The sequence below is a fragment of the Uranotaenia lowii genome, chromosome 2, assembly GCF_029784155.1.
Source record: "Uranotaenia lowii strain MFRU-FL chromosome 2, ASM2978415v1, whole genome shotgun sequence".
Taxonomy (NCBI): Eukaryota; Metazoa; Arthropoda; class Insecta; order Diptera; family Culicidae; genus Uranotaenia; species Uranotaenia lowii.
In genome coordinates this window covers 19,473,180-19,492,201 of record NC_073692.1, presented here as the reverse complement: position 1 = coordinate 19,492,201, position 19,022 = coordinate 19,473,180, and the positions used below count along the sequence as shown (strand labels likewise).

General features: G+C 35.4%; 1 protein-coding gene across 1 annotated transcript; it reads left to right on the top strand.

Annotated features, from left to right (window-relative positions):
- The first annotated feature begins 3,300 nt into the window (after positions 1–3,300).
- LOC129746419 (zinc finger protein ZFP2-like) lies at positions 3,301–5,927 on the top strand. Its single transcript, XM_055740066.1, has 4 exons — positions 3,301–3,786; positions 3,857–3,983; positions 4,052–4,768; positions 4,829–5,927. The coding sequence occupies exons 1-4, from the start codon at positions 3,761–3,763 to the stop codon at positions 5,870–5,872; spliced, it is 1,914 nt and encodes a 637-aa protein (XP_055596041.1). The 5' UTR covers positions 3,301–3,760; the 3' UTR covers positions 5,873–5,927.
- Positions 5,928–19,022: the final 13,095 nt, after the last annotated feature.

Genomic DNA, 19,022 nt, shown 5'->3' with positions numbered 1-19,022 from the left:
AACTTGTATATTTTGATGAACGATCGTTGATCCTGACTATTTTGACTTTGGGAGAAGAGCGAAATTCACTCAAAACTTATTCGACACAGGTCTCTCCGCGTGATTCAAGGCTGTAAACCGCACATCAACCTACTAGGTGTATAATGTCAAAGCGTCACCATTAATGCACACGTGGTGCAAGGAAGGGAGAACAGAACTAACTTTTTTCAACGGTCATCAGAAGACACTCGAATGGCCGATCTTGACCTAGGATATGGGCCGGTGCTGTAAACTCTCAAACTCTTATGCAGTTGAAGCTCTTTTTGCAGAAAAGCAAAAGTGAATGGCAACAAAGTTATCTTCTATATAAATCGGATAAACATTTGAACGACTTATTCAGTTGCTTGCATGACCTGATGAGCTTATGACAGCAGCTGAGGATCATGGGAATTTCCCACCGCTTTGTGTAGGTATTCTTCTGATCATAAAAGCTCTTCCGTATCATCATAGTTTGATCGTCAACGGTTGGATGCCATGCTGTAGTTAGTACCCTTCTATTACTGGTCATGGTACAATTTAATCATTTATTTGATTCAATCATTCCTAGACCAACCGACTGAACAACGGGCTAAAGACTACCCGATTCGATCCGCACTTGTTTAGCTGAATATAAAAATAACTCCATCATAGCTTCAAAAGGTTTACGAGAGCCCATTCGACCCCGACAGAGACTGACTGAGCCAGACCTCCCTTCACTGCGAGGCGGAGATCTGAGGCTGAAGTTTATGCATATGTTTTTCTTCGTCTTTCTGACTGTATGTATGTGCCGAGTAAGTACATGCCGAGCTACAAGCACAGGCACCTCCCTACGAGTAATTGCAGTTTAATAGAGCTGTACTACAGATGTTATATGATGATGACCATGATGGCGACCGACTAGCAGGGAGTACCTTATGTTGAAAGTTACGCAAGCTTTTGTCATCATGCGCCCCATCAATAAATATTAACGGACGTTTGATTAAATTTAAGCATTTATGTTCCTGGGTACCTAAATTTTTTATGAACTTCATAAGGTTATCTGTCGTAGGCTTGGAAATATAAAAACAAGAAAAATTTAACAATTCAAATCTAAGTAGGAAACAATTTTGAGCCCTGTAGGAAAACTAAGAATCCTTAAAAATAATCTCATTGGTTGACAGTTTATTTTATTTTCCCTTGTCATTTTTGTCATTTTTGTCATGTTTGTCATTTTTGTCATTTTTGTCATTTTTGTCATTTTTGTCATTTTTGTCATTTTTGTCATTTTTGTCATTTTTGTCATTTTTATGTCATTTTTTGTTATTTTTTGTCATTTTTTGTAATTTTTTGTAATTTTTGTATTTTTTGTCATTTTTGTCATTTTTGTCATTTTTGTCATTTTTGTCATTTTTGTCATTTTTGTCATTTTTGTCATTTTTGTCATTTTTGTCATTTTTGTCATTTTTGTCATTTTTGTCATTTTTGTCATTTTTGTCATTTTTGTCATTTTTGTCATTTTTGTCATTTTTGTCATTTTTGTCATTTTTGTCATTTTTGTCATTTTTGTCATTTTTGTCATTTTTGTCATTTTTGTCATTTTTGTCATTTTTGTCATTTTTGTCATTTTTGTCATTTTTGTCATTTTTGTCATTTTTGTCATTTTTGTCATTTTTGTCATTTTTTGTCATTTTTGTCATTTTTGTCATTTTTGTCATTTTTGTCATTTTTGTCATTTTTGTCATTTTTGTCATTTTTGTCATTTTTGTCATTTTTGTCATTTTTGTCATTTTTGTCATTTTTTGTCATTTTTGTCATTTTTGTCATTTTTGTCTTTTGTCATTTTTGTCATTTCTGTCATTTCTGTCATTTTTGTCGTTTTTGTCATTTTTGTCATTTTTGTCATTTTTGTCAATTTTGTCATTTTTGTCATTTTTGTCATTTTTGTCATTTTTGTCATTTTTGTCATTTTTGTCATTTTTGTCATTTTTGTCATTTTTGTCATTTTTGTCATTTTTGTCATTTTTGTCATTTTTGTCATTTTTGTCATTTTTGTCATTTTTGTCATTTTTGTCATTTTTGTCATTTTTGTCATTTTTGTCATTTTTGTCATTTTTGTCATTTTTGTCATTTTTGTCATTTTTGTCATTTTTGTCATTTTTGTCATTTTTGTCATTTTTGTCATTTTTGTCATTTTTGTCATTTTTGTCATTTTTGTCATTTTTGTCATTTTTGTCATTTTTGTCATTTTTGTCATTTTTGTCATTTTTGTCATTTTTGTCATTTTTGTCATTTTTGTCATTTTTGTCATTTTTGTCATTTTTGTCATTTTTGTCATTTTTGTCATTTTTGTCATTTTTGTCATTTTTGTCATTTTTGTCATTTTTGTCATTTTTGTCATTTTTGTCATTTTTATCATTTTTATCATTTTTGTCATTTTTGTCATTTTTGTCATTTTTGTCATTTTTGTCATTTTTGTCATTTTTGTCATTTTTGTCATTTTTGTCATTTTTGTCATTTTTGTCATTTTTGTCATTTTTGTCATTTTTGTCATGTTTGTCATTTTTGTCATTTTTGTCATTTTTGTCATTTTTGTCATTTTTGTCATTTTTGTCATTTTTGTCATTTTTGTCATTTTTATCATTTTTGTCATTTTTGTCATTTTTGTCATTTTTGTCATTTTTGTCATTTTTGTCATTTTTGTCATTTTTGTCATTTTTGTCATTTTTGTCATTTTTGTCATTTTTGTCATTTTTGTCATTTTTGTCATTTTTGTCATTTTTGTCATTTTTGTCATTTTTGTAATTTTTGTCATTTTTGTCATTTTTGTCATTTTTGTCATTTTTGTCATTTTTGTCATTTTTGTCATTTTTGTCATTTTTGTCATCTTTGTCATTTTTATCATTTTTGTCATTTTTGTCATTTTTGTCATTTTTGTCATTTTTGTCATTTTTGTCATTTTTGTCATTTTTGTCATTTTTGTCATTTTTGTCATTTTTGTCATTTTTGTCATTTTTGTCATTTTTATCATTTTTATCATTTTTATCATTTTTGTCATTTTTGTCATTTTTGTCATTTTTGTCATTTCTGTCATTTTTGTCATTTTTGTCATTTCTGTCATTTTTGTCATTTTTGTCATTTTTGTCATTTTTGTCATTTTTGTCATTTTTGTCATTTTTTGTCATTTTTTGTCATTTTTGTTATTTTTGTCATTATTGTCATTTTTGTCATTTTTGTCATTTTTGTCATTTTTGTCATTTTTACGAAAACAGTCAGTTTTGAATTTGTTTTATTAGTTTTGTCATTTTAGTTATAGCTGTCACTTGTGTCGTTTTTGTAACTTTTGGCAGTTTTTAATATTTTTATCGTTTTTGTCATTCTTTCAGTTTTGAATTTCAATTGTTTGATTTCAGATTTCAGACAGGGATGAATAACACGATAGTGTTAAAATCCCAGACAAATAAATAAAACAAATCAGATTTCAGATTCACCCAAGTTGATAAAGTTCACATCTTCGCTTTTTGGAACTTTAAAAATACTCTTTAGTTTTATTTATGGAGCGTGTACCAGTACCACGCTGGTTAAAATTTAATCGAATTTAAAACATCTCATATGTTCGTGCAGAATTTTGTGTTTGATTTCAAAACATGAACTAATCGCGTCCAGTTCACAACATCTTATTTTCATATTAATTTAAATTAAAGTTTTTTTTTTAATATTATACGATAAAGCAAAATCTCTAGAACAATTCTTATTGGAACAGAGAATGAATTTCAAATCGATTCCAGAATGGTAAGTGCTTGAATAATCATAGGATTAGATAGGAAATAAATTCATTAAATTGTTTTGTTTCTTTCTGCAGCCCTTTCGTGGAACGGAAAGTTGTTTGCCGGATTTGCGACGGAACATCGGGCGCTATGGAATCAATTTTTTGTAAAGAATCGAACCAGAAGCTGCTGGATAAAATTTTCAAATGTACTCAGGTTAAGGTAAATATCTAGAATAAATTAACCATGGGAGATTTCTGGAGCTGGTAAATGTACATTATGTTTTGTAGGTTGAACCGATTTGCGGCATTATTTCTCCGGTTTGTGAATTTTGTCATTTTCGGATTGAAAAATTTGACGATTCATTCAAACCGAGCTGCAAAGAATACGTTGTGGAGAAATTCGTTAAGCACCAGGATCCCGAAGATGATCCATTCAATAGCTTGGATCCACTTACAAATGGGCACGAAATACCGGTCGATGATATTAAACCGGAGTTGAGTAGGTCTGTGGAATTGGCTTCGGTAAAAGATGATATTATTAAGGCAGAAAGTATTGAACAAAAACCTGGAGAAGATTTAGAAGTTTTTCAAAATAATCAAGAAAACGAGGATTATTCAGACCAAGAACCTGAAAATTATTCACAAGTTTTAGAGTTTGAAGTTAAAGATGAACAGGATTCGGTTGAAACAGAAATAGGAAATCGAACTCCAGAAGTTTTAAATTCCGAGAAAGTAATCTCAAAAGACCACCCGTCTAGACCGATTTCCTCGGGATCCAAAATTCCGACCGAATGTGCGATTTGCGGAAAACGGGTAGCCTATTTGAAGGAACACATGAGAATGCACTTGAAGGATAAACGATACGCTTGTCCGCACTGCGATCGATCTTTCTCGCAAAGTACCAACCTAATATACCACATTCGCACCCACACGGGCGAAAAACCATTCCAATGTGGCCAGTGCGAGAAAAGATTCATCTGCAAATCGCACTTGCTGTCGCATGAGGTAAATTAAAAATAAATTATTTTTTTAAATGAGGAACTGATATAAGATTTTAAATTTTAGCGCTCTCATCTTAACGAGCTGCCGTTCGTCTGTGAGTTTTGTTCCAAACGTTTCAACCAAGCCTGTAACTTGACCAAACATCTGCGGGTACATAGCGGTGAAAAACCGTACAAGTGTGGCATCTGCGGGAAAGCTTTTATGAATCTGTCTAATATGAAGGTCCATGAGCAACGGCATCGTGGAGAGCGGAATTTCACATGTGAAATTTGCTCCAAATCATTTACAGTCAATCAACATCTCGCGAGGCATATGCAAACCCATCGGAAGGATGATGGCCAGTACAAATGTGAAAAGTGTAACAAAATCTGTAGCACCGGAGCAGGTCTCCGGGCACATTACAGTTTGCACGAACGAACGACGGAATATGCTTGCCGTATTTGCAAAATGAGTTTCGAAACTAGTGAGCAATTTGAAGAGCATAATAATGATAAAACTGCCAGTTGCCGGTTGCTCAAGCCTTACAAATGTGTCGCCTGTCCAAAGCGTTTTCGAGACTCCAGACTGCTAGAGCAGCACAAGCAACGAGTACACGTAATAGCGAAACCCCGAGAGAAGTCCCGGAAAATTGAAATGGATCCTGAGACGGCGATCAAACAGTTGGAGGGTCCCCTGGAAAAGCCCTACGCCTGTAATGTATGTGGTAAAGAGTTCAGAACGAAGTATAATCTGCAAACACATCTGAGGATCCACATGGGAGAAACGGCGAAACTATTTCAGTGCGAAAAGTGTCCAAGATCGTTCAACCAGTTAACCCATCTGAAAACTCATGAACGAACCCACACTGGACAGAAACCGTTTGGTTGCACCGAATGTTCGGAAAAGTTTAGTCGAAGCTATCTCTTACGGAATCATCAATCGATGGTTCATGGGAAGGTTCCCAGTTTCGATAGCCACGAGCAAGTTGAAGAGGATGAGTTCGCTGAAGTCGAGGTGGTTGATGATAATGGTACGATAAAAGCTGACCAGAAACCAGTGTCCCAAGAAACGCTTGTTTTTGACGGCAGTGGACAAATCATTGTTAAGGTTGAGATTCGAGAAACGTAGTATTGTAGTCGTAATTTAATTAGGTAGGCTGAAAATATTAAATCGTGTCAAATTATTCAACCGCAAAGAAAATATTGTTTTTTTTTTAACGTATTAATGCCATCTAATGCCAATGAAGAAAGTGAAGGAGAAATATCGAGTCATAAATTGACTCTTACAATTACTTTGGGACTTCATCAAGTTTCGAATCCGTAAAACGTAACGTTTAAGGTATTTCATTGAAAAATGTGATGAATTAGTCGAAAATTGAAACATTTGAAAGAGCGAGAGTTAAACTGCAGAAGATGGGAATTACATCACCTTTTGTATTCGAGATTTTCCAAAATTTCGATCTTAAATAACTTAGATTGATTCATCCATTTCTTTGGATTTCATTGTACGCAAGTTTGTTGTATGCAAGTTTGTGTCCAACTTGTTTTAATTTATTGAAAATAATTTTGATTTTGATCGCTCATTTTTACTCGTTAAAAGTGATGTCAATCTTCAACCATTTTCTGAAACCTGCATACTTTTCAAAATACGCGTTGAATTTTTGCCTGTGTTTCAGGGATTTTTCGTTTTACTTTGAATTGAGCCTACGCAGACGGTGCAAAATGGAATTTTGAATCAATCAATCACATATTTCATGTTTTAAAATAGTATCAAAAGTTTAACTAGAGGTTAAAATAGTGCCTTTTTGTTAGTATATAACTTTGTATAATATTCTTATCATAAAAAAATAGAGAAAATTTTGCCGATAAAGCATCCCCGCATACGAAAAAACCATATCTAAAATAGTCATCACGATACATCAACGGTTGTTAAAAAAGTGAAGTTTTCTGTAAACGTTACTATTTAATCTTACTTTGGCTCGAAAACGATTAAAACTATACTCTCACGTTCATGTTAAAAATTACGTTATGAGATAACGCGAATAATGGATATGAACGATTCGTTTTAATTTTTTTAAGCGTAAAATTGATCTTAAACCGTTACCAAAAGCGTTCATGCATGTTGACACCTGATGATCAAAACGCAGAGCAGAGATGCCAGGTGTCCCTTATTAAATAAAATGTCAGTACTCCTAAAGATTTTAATGTTTAAATTGTGTATTGTAACTTAATTATTCATTGGAAAGTGAGTTTGAAATAAACTATGAATTTCACAATTAGGTTATTAAAAATACGATTAGGTTTTATCTAGGTCAGGCAAATCGAAATTTTGCTGAAGCATTTTTTACTTTCGACATAAAAATGAGTACGTTTTGAAAAGATTTGTAATCGTTTATGATAAAAATTTGTACCGGAATCAAACAAAATCAACAAAGCTGTTGTTTCATAGATGAGGCATGCTGAGCTTGGTGAAACTTGTAAACTTATCCAATGCAAAACTCTCTCAACGACTTAAAAAAAGTTTTAAGAATGATCATTCTACTGAAACAAAATTTGATGTCTGCTCACTAGTCGATGATTTAATCAGATCAATTTGCATTTCAGCGCTTTTCAGTTTTTTTCTTCTGTTTTCAACCCCTGGGATTTTATCTATTTAAAAATCTTGATCAAGATTTAAATCTACGCTGAAAATCATGTAAGGTACACCGGGGTAAGTGTGGACGAGTTTTCGTATAGTTCAACTTTAAAAAATCATTAAAAAATCAGCAGTGGAGCAATTTTGATAAATTGACGTTCAATGTGATGCAGAACATGTTGTTTACAAAAGCTGAAAAGATGAGCTCGATAGAAGCAAAGCGAAAAAAGTTATCACGTAAATCGTTATGGACGGCTGGTGTCTTCACTTACCCCGGTTTATGGGGTAAGTGTGGACGGTAGATTTTCCCTTTGATTTCTCAGGAAATTTTCAAAAAATTTGTGTTTTCTTGGTTGAATACGTTACTTTATTGCTCGAACCGTCCAAAATTTTGAAAAAAGTTCATGATACTATAATTGTGTGTAATTTATGTTACAACACACGAGATCCGATTTTATCAAAAACACAGAACAAATAAGTACTTTACTCAAATTTTCATGATCCGAATGCTAAATATCGTTAAATAACAGAACTCATAAAGGATGAAGGACAGAAAATTGAAAAAATGTGTAAACATCAAGTCTTTTTAAAGCCGTCCACACTTACCCCAGGTAGGGGTTGGAGACAAAATTTTAGTTTTTTGTAAATAAACTCTTTTTTCTTAATTTTTAACCGCCGTTTCTTTTCCTAACTGGTTGTTTGGAATGTAAGGATTGTTTCAATGTAGAGTTTTTCATCGAGAGCCAGCTAGTTTAGGAGAAATTTGCAATTGAAAAAGATGCACATCAACTCGACATCGTAGTTGAAAATAGAAAATTCCGAAAAAGTCGCTGTAAACATCCGTTATTGTCTGAATCGTATCTTTTTCACAGTTATTGGATAGATTACAAGTAAATTGAACATTCTGCATCAAAAGTTTGAAAAAATAGTGCACAGTATTGTTTTTATAGCCATCGTCCACACTTACCCCGCGTCCACACTTACCCCGGTGTACCTTACCTATAACAGTTAAACACATAATTATTACAAATGGCACTAATCAGCAATCATTATATCAATTAAACAACAAAATGGCACATTTAGTTGTATAAAATTGTTTTTATGAATTGATCTAGAAAAATCTAGAACCAAAAAATTGAAACTTGAAAGTTCAGTCATTCTGGCACTTGGCAATTTGTTTTCTTTCATTCCGCGAAATTTGCAATTTTTTTTGCTGCAACCGCTTCGGGGATTGTTCCGGATCTTTTGGGTCAATCTGCATTGAATTCGATATCGTTTTTCAACGACGGTGAAATCGTTCCGGCCTTTCGTGAAAAAATAGGACCTTCTGTTCTAACAGTAAGTGCCTACACTGGCGCACCGGAAGTTTTTCAAACATCAGTGTGGACTCTCGGCTACGGCAGCGTATATACCCAGACCAGACACTACAAGCGTTCGAATTCATGGATACAAGGATAGAATTCAATCGAGGTAAACAAACCTGCGAGGGAACACCGGACCACTGTTTGGAAAAACATCTATATATAAAAAGCAATTTCTGTATGTTTGTTTGTTTGTCCTCTATAGACTCAACCGTCTTAAGGGCTAGAGAGCTGAAATTCGGCATAGATGCTCATTAGGACCAGGAATGATGAAAAATGTTTTTAGATTTTCGGATGAGCCCTTCTGAAGGGGGTCGTCCATAGAACACAAATATTGTTTTCGCGATATTGACGTTACTTTTCGTCGGATCGTATTGAAAATTTGCACATGAGTGTTTTGAAAGACGAGCAATCGATTTCAGGTGTCAAATTTTGTGTAAGGGGTCAGCCAAAGGGGTCGTCCATATTAACTGTTCGCTGTTTTTGGGATAATGATGTTATTATACATCGTATTCAGATGAAAATTGGTACAGGATAGTTTTGAGTGACGTGCAATCGATTTGAGGTATCAAATTCAGTGTAAGGGGCCGGCAGAATGGGTCGTCCATATCAAATTTTCAGTATCTTATTGATATTTACGTTTTTATGCATCGGATTGGGGTGAAAATTTGCACATAGGAGTTATTAGGGACAAACAACTGATTTCACTTATCCAAACTAAAATCAGGGGTCGGCCAAAGGGGTCGTCCATATTAACTATTCACTGTTGATGCGATATTGTCGTTATTATTCATCGGATTCAGACGAAAATTGGTACACGAGAGTTTTGAGGGATGAGCAATGGATTTCATGTATTAAATTCAATGTAAGGGGCCGTCAAAGGGGGACGTCCATATTAACCTTTTAATATTTTTGCAATATCGTCGTTATTTTACATAGGATTGGGATGAAAATTTGCACACGGTAGTTTTTAGGGACAAGCTACCGATTTCAGATGTCAAATGTTTTGCCAGGGGTCGACGAAAGGGGTCGTCCATATCAATTAATTTTTCACTTTTTTAAGCAATATTGACGTTATTATACAATGGATTGATTTGAAAATTTGCACACGGGAGTTTTGAGGGAAGGGCAATCGATTTCAGTCATCAAAGATTGTATAAGAGTCCCCGAAAGAAGTTTCGCTTTTTGGCAATAATTGCGTTGTTATGCAATGATCGAGTCGAAATTTATACACGTGGTTTTTTGGCACGGTCAAAGGATATCTGATTTCAAATTTAGTAGCAGACGACAGACAAAGTGATCGACCAATATTTTTGCAATTATTACATAACAATGAATTTAGAAGTGCATCTGGAAAATGCTTGGCAATTGGCTTTCATATAAACTGTTCATGACATATTCCAAGTTTAAAGCGAAACGGAGTTCGTATGGGCTCAGCTAGTATTCTATAAAAAACAATATTGAAATTTTTTTTTCTTACAGGTTATGGACTTTTCGCTTTGCCGCATCTCCGAAAGAAGGGTGCAGAAGGTGCGGAACGATTTAATCTGCTTCTGGCCCGAATTCCGAAAGGCCATGGCGTTGACACTGAGGGCGGTGGCGGTAATTAGCCTTGCTGTCGAACATCTATGCCATTACGTCAGGTCCGGACATTCGTTTTTTGGCATTATCGCACTGGATTTTGGATTCCCGAAATAAGTGAGGAAAATGTAAAGTGATTAAGCTTCCGTGAAAATAAGTGATATTAAGCTTTCAAAAAATATTTAAGTGAAAATGTTATGTTTGTATTTTTGTGAAAAATATATAAATTTTATCTCTGAATTTAATGACATTTTAATACCTTAACCACAAGCGTATCCGGATCCTTCAGATGACTTTTTCCTATAAACAGTTATTAATAGTGGGGGTTTTCTCAACAACTGTCGTACGAACAGTATTTAAAAAACTTACGATTTATCTAAAGCGTAACGCAGTTCTGATTATCGTGAACAAATCATCGGAAGCACGTTTTATAGAATCGTTTTATCGCTTCCAATTGCAACAATAACCGTAATAGTCCGATATGCTGCATACTATTAAGAATAGCGTTTCCTAAACCATTAACATACAGTTTGTAGAAAAGTTTTTTCATACAACTGTTTTAACAGTTTTTAACAGTTACATAACCTAACAACATATTTAAAATACAATCATTTCGGAATTCACGATTCAGGCAATGTATTTTACAATTTCTATGAACGTTTGCTAAACGTTTTTTTACTCTTCATCAAATCGTCGTTTGATGATTTAAGAAATCGTTGGGTTATAATCTCCATTTATGCGGGTTGCCTCTCTTGTTCTACGTAGAACCCCCTCGCTTCCCTTATTCCTGCATTATTCAACGTTAAAATTCTTCTAAATCTAGGGCGTACCTTTCGAAATGTTGATGTACTCTCTTTTCGGTGGCGTGCAACCCAAGATGCGCTAAGTCCATTTAACCGTGTTCATTTGACAGTCGAAGGGAAACGTCAAATCACACCGCGAAAATGGGCAAAAAAGCAATCGGAAACAAAACAAAGCTCCCCGATAAACGCAATAACGTCCCAAATGCGGCTTGAGTTCACTGCAAAGAACCTTCCGCCGTCAGAGACGGAGACCAGCCGCCAGCCAGACATCTTTCGCTGGCCGTTCGTTCGCGACTTTTCAGTTGCCTTTTGTCGACGAACGGGTTTGCGTGTGCGGTAGTTTATTCCGAAAGAAGAGACATTCATCCGTGTGGTGTTCCTTTCTTTTGTTCCACGGCGACGGTGTTATATATTTTTCCTGTCTGTGTCGTTTTTGTGAGGAAAACTTGTGCGGCGTACGGACCAGGCGGTGTCCGGATTGTGGTTTCAAAGGAAGAAGAACGGGTGTCTATCCGTCGATGGTCTTTTGTGTGTTTCCGGAAGTACCGTTTTTGTGTGGTTTGGATTTCTTAAGAAGAAGTTTTGGAAGCAAATCGCTTAGCTGGGAAGGTAGAAACGGTGAAAAACCTGCCGAGGTGAGGTGAATGAAAAATGGAGTAAGGTGGCACGGGAGATCAACTGCTTCCGGTGGTCTGCGGAAACCACAATCGAAAAACCCTAATCCAATATTCTCTACACCAGCTACAAAGAAAAACGATAGCACTGGCGAAGGATTTACAGTTCAAAGAAATTGATTCTTGCTTCGGTGAAGACAGAAATTCTGCAGAAGATTGCTGCTGGCTGGGGGAATAAGGCTACGAGTTTGCGTCCTGTGATGGAATGAACCTCCGGGAGTGTGTGGGCCTAGTGGAAAGGTGGCGTGAAGTGGCAGCGAAATAATAAAAAAAGATAATGGAGTGTTATCAGAAAAAGCTGACGGGGGCCAAATTCTGTTCAGATGTGTTTTTATGAATTTAATTTCAAAGTGTTCTTTTTCGTTTTCCTGCGAAGAATTAGATAATTTTGCTGAAAGGCTTTTAAATTGGATCACATTACACTTGTCTAAAGATCCGATTCAACTGAAAACCCTGGGATAAAATTCTTGTGTTCAAAGTTCAACGATCCGTGATTTCGGTAAAGCAGAAAATTTCAACTTCAGTGAATCTTTAATACTCAACCTGCTTATTAATCCTTTTGAAAGAAGTGGAAAAAAACATCAGATAGAGCATTTTCTTTCATTCAACCTAATAAAGCTCATCATCTTTATGTTCCTCACACAAAATACATCTATTGCGAGCAAAAGCTAAAAAAAGAAGAACCAAGATTGTCCGCTACTGGCTAAGGCAACGTTCCGAGAACTCGCACGCACACACTTCAGCCCAAAACCAGCCTCAGTTCCAGTTCTTCCGCGCTTATAAACATCCAAGCGGAATTCGCTGAGGAGCCTTCTTCTGGACAGAACTGGAGGCTCACCTCTTCCCAACAGAAGCAGCAGCTGGAGCAGGTTCTTCTTGTTTCGGTGTGTGTAGAAGAGCAGTAGAAGCAGCAAAAAAAAAATATAACCGTACAGAATAAAACCAGACCTAAGCTGAGTCGGGCATTCGAACGTGTTTTACAATTATTGCTGCCTTTTCTTTTGGGCTTTCATTGTGTGGACTCTACTCTACATCCATTCCGGTGCGATCTTGGTTGAACTGCTGGTGGAAGCAAGAACAACAACAACAACGACAACGACATCAAATAAAATAACAGGTAGGACAACATGCTGCAACTGCAAATGCTTCAGAGAAGAACATCAGATAACTATGGAGATAGATATTCCTGATTTGAAACTTTTATAATATGTCAGCAATATTTCCATCATAGCCGTATGGTTTTGAATGAGACTGCATTCTCAGTCTTTTTTTTGGAATAAACACTTACGTAGCTTTTTTTGTAAAAGAGTTCATATAGATGGCAATTTAATAGTAAACATGTAAAATAACAAAATTATCAAAACATTTCTTTTAAAAAACTACTTGATTTGAAAAAAAAACTATTTGAAATCCTAATCATATTTTTTATTGTAAAAGTTCGAAACCACAAAAGAGTTTTGAAACAATTTGAGTGTAGCAATTTCAACGTTAACTTCCAAATACATTTATGGTACGTTTTTGAAATAGAAAAAATACAATTTACTTAATTTCTCTTATAGGTATTTTTCTATACTTGCTTTGCACAAATTTATATTTATCAAACATCCTTAGGTAAACTCGTCAATCATAATCTACTCAAAACAACAAACAACTAGGGTAACGGACTTATTTTGGATCAGGGGACCTATTTTGAACCACTTTGTCTAACTCTCTTATAAAGCAACTAATCTTGAAAAAAATTATTGCTTTTCATTAGGTGCCCGGTCTTCAACTATATTTGGTGAACAAAATCATGATTGGTTGCTTTATAAGAGGGCTAGACAAGGTGGTCCAGAATAGGTCCTCTGGTCCAAAATAGGTCCGTTACCCTACTCCCTTTTAAAATTTCTGTAGGCATAATAATTTTTAAATTATTTCTAAGTTTCTTGATTTCAGATTTTTTTTACATAACCATTTGTCATAAAAATGCCCTCTCACCCCTTCGAAATTTTCAAAAAACCCCTTAGGGAGAAATAAATAAATCTAATATCCTAAAGATTACAAGACCAAAAACCAAATTGTGGAAGATGGGAGTTATTTAACCTTTTGTATTTTCTTATTTTATTGAATTTTTCGATAGAAATTTCTTGATTTATAGGTTTTGTGCAATGATATAGTATGCAATTTTGTTGCATACAAACTTTCGCGCAATTCATACCAATTTATTTGCATTATTGCATTGCATTATTTTTTATTATCCCCCCCCCCCCCTCGCGATGTTCCAACACCGAGTGACAAAAAAGGATTTGAAATTTATTCCGGCCTTATTTGGAAATTTTATTGTTTGGAAATATAGAAATTTCAAGAATATATTATTTTGGAAATTTATAATTTTGAATTTTTATGAAACCTGCAAACTTATATAGTGCATACTAGAGATGTACCGAATAGTAGTATTCGGCGAACGGCCGAAATAGGCCAAATCGTAAGACAAAACAAGTCAAGCTGTAGCTCTATTATTTAGTTGACTTCATCGAGTGAAATTCGCGATTCCACGGCAGAAAATGCTAATCGTGCCCCGGGTAATTTTGCTTATACTGCCCCAGTGGAGGTTCTCATTATGGCCCTACAGTGACTGATTTTCAGCTTCCGGAAAAAATGCATTTTTAATCGTTTTTATCTACCTTTTCAAGTATAATCCAGTTAGGAAATAGACTTTTTTAGTGTCTGAACGCGAAACAACGATGTAAGTCACATATTATAGCTCTTTTCTATGGTTTAATAAGCGTCTTCCTTAAGGTGGCCATTATGCCCTTATCTCCCCTAAATGGACGATTAAATAAATCGTATTGGAATCGTCTGGACACATTTAACGATACGAGGAACGGGTTGTTGAGTAGAGTAACGATTAAATGAAAATTATATTTTTTCGTACCGTTCGATGATACATGTTATTTTTATCTAATGATCCAATCATCCAAAAAAGACGATACACACGCTAACTTTTGGCTACTCGGCGTAAAATTGATCCGTTATAGAGAACCTTCGTGATCTGTCAAATAACGAGTCAATTCATCGGATCAAAATTACCCTTGATTTCGAAAAGTCTGAGTCCAGCCATAAATGGTAGTGTTGGAACTTTGTAAGGTTCGGAATTTTATTTTACTTTGTGATTTTAACTTATAATAAAAATTAAGATTAATGGGACGAGGATGAGTTGGGTTGGTGGCTCCATTCGATTTTCCCAAAAGTAAGCCTTAAACCATGGTTTAATAGATTGAACTTGAGTCGGAATTTTATTCGTATATTTTCCTGTCTCATGTCCAATCATTATTCCTTAGACGCGGTACTCTATCGTTTTGATATCACTGGCAGCAACCTATGTAATTGCGGCCTGGTTACCATGATATCGAGCATATTGTTTGATCGTGCGAGGTCCATCTTGACGCTAAAACGAATTTTATAGACTCCCTTAGGGCCCGAGGAAAACCACTCTATGTTCCAGTGAGAGATGTGCTGGCTGTGATAGACTCGGACTACATGTTTGAAATATACCTTTTCCTAAAAGCTATTGATCCTCGTCTATAATTCTTTTTATTTTCACATTTCCCTTTCTATCTTCTATCTTTTCTTTAAAAAGTGAATTAGATGTAAGCACATGATTGTAATCAAACAAAACGAGTTTGACTCCTTAAAGCCTAAAGGTATGAGCTGTTTCAAATAAAGAATTAACAAAAAAAAATTAAGAGAGCTTAGAGCTTAGAACTTAGATAAACCGTACATTTCAGTAGTTGCTACTCCGTGATTGACAAGAACCATCAAAATTGTACATAGATCCAAATAAATGGGGCTTGTTCTAGCTTATCATTTTCTGTGTACACGTTTCGAAGGTTCCTTATTTTATATGGTCAATAACGGCGCCGGCCACGTCCTTACGGTTAATCGGGGAAAGGGAGGGATTGTTAGTTCGACTTCCGTTGCTACTAGAAACCGAATATACCTCTAAATCTACACGGTCTTCACAGGAAGGGTGGTTTGTTAGTGGGAAGGTAAATAAGATCTGGATTTCCTTTGGAAAGGGATGTGATCAAAGGAAAGTTAAATATTTAATGATCGTCGCGTCGCACATCAACATCAACATTATTTGATACTTTCACAGGATATTTTTGATAACGTTGAGAACCTTCCTTCACCTGAAAACATCGTTGTTGGAAAATTGTCCCCAAATAGAATAACTTTGATATTTTTATATTCTTTAGATTTTTTTTGGAAGCAAACACACGACTAAAACAGGCCATTGATACCCGTAATATGGCAGAAGTCGAGCTAGCTCAAGCGATGCTACAGGGAGTTTCGACTGTTACAGGGTTACTAGCGAACCTGGAAAACCGGGAAAAACTTTGGAATTTGATCACGTCACCGGGAAACCGGGATAAAACGGGAATTTCGTCATCTCACCGGGAAAATTGACATTTTTGGATTTTTTTCACGAAGTTTCAAAAATATTTTTAGAATTATTTCAAAATTTAAGAGTATTTTTGAGAGTCTCGATATAGATTTATCTCATAATCGCTTATTTTCGTTCATTAGTAGAATAAGCGTTTATGTTATCACTTTTTTAACTAATTGCGGAGAAATACGAGTTATCTCATTTTTTCGGTCTCTGCAAGTGTGCTATACTTACAAGCATAACTCAAATGATATTAATTGAATAATGAAACTAGTAACGACAAAACTAAACACAAAACTGAACTTTTTTTCCTCTCTTAAAGAGGTTTCTAACTCAACCAGGTTCTCTTTTCTAGAGGGTCAGCAACATACAAATGAATTAAAGTGATCTAGAAATTCAACTGTATTTGATAAAAATCCACTTGACACCAGTTGATGCATCAGTTCAAAGTTTTCTGAGTAAGTTTCAATATGGTAAAAAAGTGTTATTTTCTCTAACTTTCTTGGTCTAGTCAGGAAAAAGGTTCTAGTTTATGGAGGTATTACACTCTCACTTGAAGAGGGTTTGTGTTTTGCAAATCTTGAGACTCGTTGTTTTCTCTCACTATAGAGGTTTCGCGCACATCCAGGTTAGGCTGTACAAGTTTCAGTTTCGACGTAAAATTATTCAGTATTCGATATACATATTTCATAATATTATTTTATGCAAAAAGCAAAAAATTTGGCAGCGTGAGCAGAGTTACACCTCTTTTTTATCAGAAATTCATCAGAAATTTCAATGTAGTTGTTGTTGTGTATTTCGTTTGAATTGGTCTGAGGAAGAAAACATTACATCGCAAGTCTTATAGTTTCCGAAATCTAAGGTCTTGACCCTGATAAAAAATAATATCTTAAACTCAAACAATTAAACCTCAGCCTGTAACCTCCTACTCGGTTACAACCTGCATTTTATGCCTTTCGGTGTCAGTTTTGTCCCGAATCAAATAAAATGTAGGTAAATGTACATATTCACGCATTAAAGTTTTGAATTATATAAATTAAGTTTAAATGAAATAATTTTGGGCATTTAAATAAAAGTTAGGAGAATAGCAGATTTTTTTCCGTGTAGCAGTTCAGGATGACTCAACTGCTAGAACATCAAACTTCCTGACACCTGTCACAACAAAAGAGCGAGATGGCTACATCGCCTCAGATGACGTGGCCCAATCAGATGCATCTGCTTTGCCGATCTCCAATTCAGGCGGAGTTTATATAAGGCCTAAGCACCCATTGGCCGGCCTCTTTGATACCTTGGAGTTCGCGTCCGAAGTGTCGTCCAATCGTTGGGCGCGCATTTTATCCCGCCAACATCCGTTTCCGCCAACCAAGTGTCGTTTCCGATTTGGGACCTTGGTTATTGTTTGAGTGCTCAGTTTTGTTAAGCGAAAGGCACGGTGCAACCAAAATTAAGTGCCCGCGACTCCAAGAAGATTGGACAGCCGTCCGTAACCATACGGCTCAGTACACGCCGTCCGTCAACATACGGCAGGACATTCCCGGCCGTACGACAACCTACGGCTCGGGAAAATATCGAGAACTGCGGTTCTTGGGTAGCTCCAACAGTTACCGGATAACAAGACGAGGTCAAGGTAACTTCCGCCATAACGCCGGAGGCAGGCAGAGGGCCAAACGACATCACCGATCGTTGGAGAACTGGGCCAAGTTCACGCGATCCCACGTGGTACCACAGCAGCGATCCCCGGGGCAACGAAGTGTCCAGCAGCAGCAGCAGCAGCAGCAGAGATAAGCAGTGAGTCAAAAAGGGTTTTTTTTATAATAAATTAGATTTGTTTTTCCTAAGTTTTCTTGATTTTGCTCAATATAATTATTTTTAATTGCCCCTTAAAGATTTTTGGTTCTTTATTGCGTGCACCGAAAAGCCTTAAATACGGGTTATAACTGGGTGGGAGGTAACGACATCGACCAGGTGAGTAAGTGTTTCCTAGCTACGACGAGCCGACCCTGAGATTGGCTGGAGTCCTGAGCTAGTCGAAGGCCTAGTTTCAAGCCCTGTTTTATACACGGTTTCTATATTTTCACGAATCTTTAGTTCAAATGACTGTTACTATAGTTATTTATTGTTTTGTTTGAAATTTTTTTTTTCAAAAACATTTCTTGGGATTTGTACAAAAAAATAGAACTGGATTCAGAAAATAACTAAATATTTTCCGGCAATATGATGATTTTTAGTTTTGTTATTCCCATTCAAGTTGATTTTATAGTATGTTTCGATGTATTGTTAACATATTTCTATATAAATTATACTTTTTTTTCTAGAACTCTATAGAAATTCTAGAAAATTTATATTGGCTGAAAAGTACTACATCATAGTTTCAGGATCAATTTAACCGGACTTTATTTTTTGCAAAATTCTTGAAATTGTGGAGCAAATCAACGAATATATGCCCAGTTCGTTAGATTTGTTTTAAAAAAATCATGAAAGCCTGTAAATTTGAAACGAAAATACTACGTGTTTACAAGACGCCGAAGTGTTTGCCATGATTTCTAATCGGGTAACAAGTTTTGGGATACAATTATTAGAAATTTGAAGCATTTTATATTAATTTTTTTTCATTCGCCATGATTTTAAATCAAAAACGAGTACACAAAATATCGGAAATCTCATCATTTATAACCGGGAAAAAACCTGGAAAAAACCGGAAAAAACTTTGGAATTCCAAAACGAAAAATCGCTAGCAACTCTGCTGTTAGGAAACAGCAGTCTTCACAAAAACGAGCTGCTGACCAAGTTCAAGAT

Excerpts from the sequence above, each read along its gene's own strand:
- LOC129746419 (XM_055740066.1), top strand. The coding sequence starts at position 3,761 with ATGAATTTCAAATCGATTCCAGAATG. Across the intron at positions 3,984-4,051 it reads TCAAATGTACTCAGGTTAAG|GTTGAACCGATTTGCGGCAT; the intron begins GTAAATATCTAG and ends TATGTTTTGTAG. Across the intron at positions 4,769-4,828 it reads CGCACTTGCTGTCGCATGAG|CGCTCTCATCTTAACGAGCT; the intron begins GTAAATTAAAAA and ends TTTAAATTTTAG.